General features: G+C 42.9%; 1 protein-coding gene across 1 annotated transcript; it reads right to left on the bottom strand.

Annotated features, from left to right (window-relative positions):
* LOC137741320 (protein CUP-SHAPED COTYLEDON 2-like) lies at window positions 1–2568 on the bottom strand. The gene is made up of 3 exons (XM_068481040.1): window positions 1871–2568; window positions 1357–1640; window positions 1–786 (listed from the first exon to the last, which is right to left on the bottom strand). The coding sequence occupies exons 1-3, from the start codon at window positions 2055–2057 to the stop codon at window positions 220–222; spliced, it is 1038 nt and encodes a 345-aa protein (XP_068337141.1). The 5' UTR covers window positions 2058–2568; the 3' UTR covers window positions 1–219.
* Between the last annotated feature and the right edge of the window lie 839 nt (window positions 2569–3407).

Genomic DNA, 3407 nt, shown 5'->3' with positions numbered 1-3407 from the left:
ACTAAATTCACCATTAGATTACTTGGGTAATAAAACACACCAGAGTCGGTCATAGTCTCATGCAGTCATATAATCACAGGCCAAACATAAAACAAACATAAACTACTGATAACGTCACAACTGAAATACCGAAACTAGCCCTGCTACTACGAAGTGAATCGGGCGTTTTCGAATAAAAAGTCTGAAACACCCCCGCACGTGTGGAAGCCTCCATGATTTTCAAAGACACTCGGTCTTGAAGTAATTCCACATGCAATCAAGCTCCGTGGGGCCAACTGCCCTGACTTCCTCGGATATCGGAGGCCAGTTCCCGGTGAAATCGACGGAGGATCCGCCGCCAGCGACAGAGCTGCCAACGTGGACAGGAGGATGAGCCGGCATTGGGGAGAAGAAGAGTGGCAGCTGGAGATTCTCCTGCAGAGACCGGAGGCTCGGGAAGGCCGAGACGCCGCCAAAGTTCGGCGGCTGGGGCGGAGGAGGGTGAGCCAGGTCGAAGCACGAGGCTGGGAGGTTGAAGCCATTGTTGCTAGGGTTGGTGGAGAAACAGGACACGTGCTCCATGGGGATTGGACTGTCGTAAGAGCAGCCGTCGCCGGCGGCAGAGACGGGTTGGTAAGGGGAGGAGTCGAGGAGGGGCGGGAGAGAAACGGAGGAGGGGGAGCTAGGTTCTGGGCAGAGAGAGACGCTGCTGGTGGAGCCGTTGCCCATCCGGGTCTTTTTGGATCCGGGTCCGGTAGCGGCTGATCCGCTGCTCTTCTGGAAAACCCGGGAAATGACCCACTCGTCCTGCACGTGTATTGAATCAATGCCATAAGCGAAATTGGTGAAAAAACCAGTCAGCTTTTTGAGAAATTAGTCATGTGGGTAGGTGGTGACGTTTCTATATGCATAATTTAAACCCTAACGTAATTTGTGCCCAACAAAAAAACCGAAATGGCAGCAAACGAGGAGACCTCATAGAAATTATAGCAGAATAACAATGTGACCTATTTTGATAACTGAGCTACAAGATCTTGCTCCGGAATTGTTATTTATGCTCAAAATATTCAAGTTTCAGGTGTATGTGCCGTGATACAAGATAGCATGGAAGAGGATATACGGAGGACCAACTGAGACATCCTCTACCAGTGAAAGCCATTAATTAACATTAGTACGATCTGCATAGAAGGTTACATTTACCTAAACCTAGCTAGCAACCCCCAATGTACCAACTAATTTACCTAACCCTAGCTGTAAATGATGTAGTACTACTAAAAATCAAAACTTTACATTTTAATATGTAGCTTAGACATGCATGAGCGTCAAAGTTTCCAATATAACTTTAGGGGGAGAGAGAGAGAGAGAGAGAGAGAGGACCTTGGAGCTCCGGGAGAGATAGTGGTAGGCAAATTTGCCTTCAAGACGGTACTCATGCATGACCCAGTTGGATTTTTCACCCTTGGGAGCTCTACCGCGGTAAAAAACCAAAGTCTTCTTCATCCCAACGAGCGCGCAAGTCTTGGAGCTGTAAATCTCCCTGTCCTTTCCGGTGGCTTTCCAGTACCCGGCTTCAGTTGCCCTGTTGGTTCGGAGCCCCGTCGGGTATTTCCGGTCACGCAGGCTGAAAAAGTACCACTCTTTCTCCCCCATCTTTGCCTTGTCTGCAAATTTATTCAAAACCAACGCTTAAATACTAATTATAATCAACACCCAACATTTATAAATTAATTCATTTCAAGTTATGTACAAGAAAAATTGTTATAATCCAACCCGAACACTTAGAAACTAACTACAACTAAAACCCAAATTTAGAAATCAATTATTTCAAGTTATGTACATGAAATAATGTGATTAATTAGCATGAGGTGGAGTTAAGTAGTTGATTAATTACCAGGGAGCTCCCAAGGCTCACACTTGTTGAGGTCGACTTCAGCAATGGCACGGCCGGTGAAGCTGCTGTCAAGGACCTTCTTGAGGAGGTAGTAGGTGATGAGCTCCTCATCGGTGGGGTGGAAGCGGAAGCCGGGTGGCAGGTGGGTGTTGTGATCAAATTGGGTGGAGAAGCTCATGATGTCCATGGGTGTCGAGAGAGAGAAATCAAACAAACAACGAGACAGTCGTTGGGAAGAAAACCCAGAAGGGACTTTTGGAGTGTGTCTAGGTTTTAAAGAAGGTGTGATTGTTTCATGAAAGTTGTTGGAGGTCAGGAAAGAGTGGAGTGGAGTGAGGGGTTTTGAGAGTGAGGGGATGAGTGTTTGTTTTGTAGCTGCAAGATTTGGTTTTAGGGAGAGAGAGAAAGAGAGAAAGAGAGAGGAAGAGTGTGAGAAGGGTTTGATGGATCTGATCTGAGTGGCAGAGAGAGAGGGGAAAAGGTGAAGGAGATATAATAAGGTATGATATGGCTGGAAAAATCTGTGTTTTTCTCTGTCCTCTCTGCCGTATACATTTCCTCTCTTTCTCTCTCCTCTTTCTTTCTCCCTCTGTAAATAGAGAGAGAGAGAGTGTGTGTGATGTGTCTGAGGAAATGGGCTGTGCAGAGCTGGGGTAGTCTGTTTAGAGTATGCGTGCGTGCGTGAGAAAGTGTGCAGGTATTCCTCTGTCAGTGAAGAAAATGAAAGGGAGGGAACAGAAAGTAGTTTTATGAGAGAGCCCTTTTGAGTTTATGTGAAAGGGAAAAAAACAATAAGAGAAGGGGAAAACAAATTTTTATTTTTTTTTTAAATCAATTTTCCATTTTTTAAATATTAGAAAAAAAAAGGAGAGGTAGAGATTTTCACCATGTATCGATAAAGCTGTTGCAAATCTCTCATGTCAGCACAGTACATATAATAATAATAAACCCAATACAAGCACAGAGAGCCCTGGTGATTTATATACACCATCCCTTTTTTTTTTTTTTGGACACAGTAATACACATAATCTATGCAGCTGTTTTTTTTTATTTATTTTATTTTATTTTATTTTTTATACAATTTCTCTTCTAATTAAGAATTTGTAAATGGGATTCATAGGTGTCTAATAATCCGTACTTTTATTTATTTTTTCATAGTGGGGCTTTACATGGATGTTCTACCTCATGTTTTTTACACGATTCATATGCCAACATTATAAAATATCGTGTCAAAAATATAATGATGTAGAAAATTCATGAAGAATCTCACTTTTGAGAGAGTATGTTTAGCATTCCTCAAGCGTTTAAAGCACCCCATATAAATGTTATCAAAATGTAAGGTATTCCCTTCAACATTGGAAGTTAAGAGTTAAACCAAAATACTAAGTCAATATTATAACCTACCACAGTTTATCATCTGCCACAAAATTAACTTCTCTAAACACATGTCCACCGGCACTTTAAATGCCAAGGCAGTTGGATTAAATTGCCCTTATCCTAGAAAATGTTGGTCCATAGGCCCAAAATTTGGCAGGCA

The sequence above is a fragment of the Pyrus communis genome, chromosome 8 (assembly GCF_963583255.1).
Source record: "Pyrus communis chromosome 8, drPyrComm1.1, whole genome shotgun sequence".
NCBI classification, from domain to species: Eukaryota; Viridiplantae; Streptophyta; class Magnoliopsida; order Rosales; family Rosaceae; genus Pyrus; species Pyrus communis.
Note: the sequence above shows the minus strand (reverse complement) of the source record. Positions and strands in the feature narration are given on the sequence as shown.

Coding starts and splice junctions, on each gene's coding strand:
- LOC137741320 (XM_068481040.1), bottom strand. CDS start 2,057: ATGGACATCATGAGCTTCTCCACCCAATTTGATCACAACACCCACCTG. Junction 1,641..1,870: donor TGAGCCTTGGGAGCTCCCTG/GTAATTAATCAA, acceptor ATAAATTTGCAG/ACAAGGCAAAGATGGGGGAG. Junction 787..1,356: donor ATCTCTCCCGGAGCTCCAAG/GTCCTCTCTCTC, acceptor ATACACGTGCAG/GACGAGTGGGTCATTTCCCG.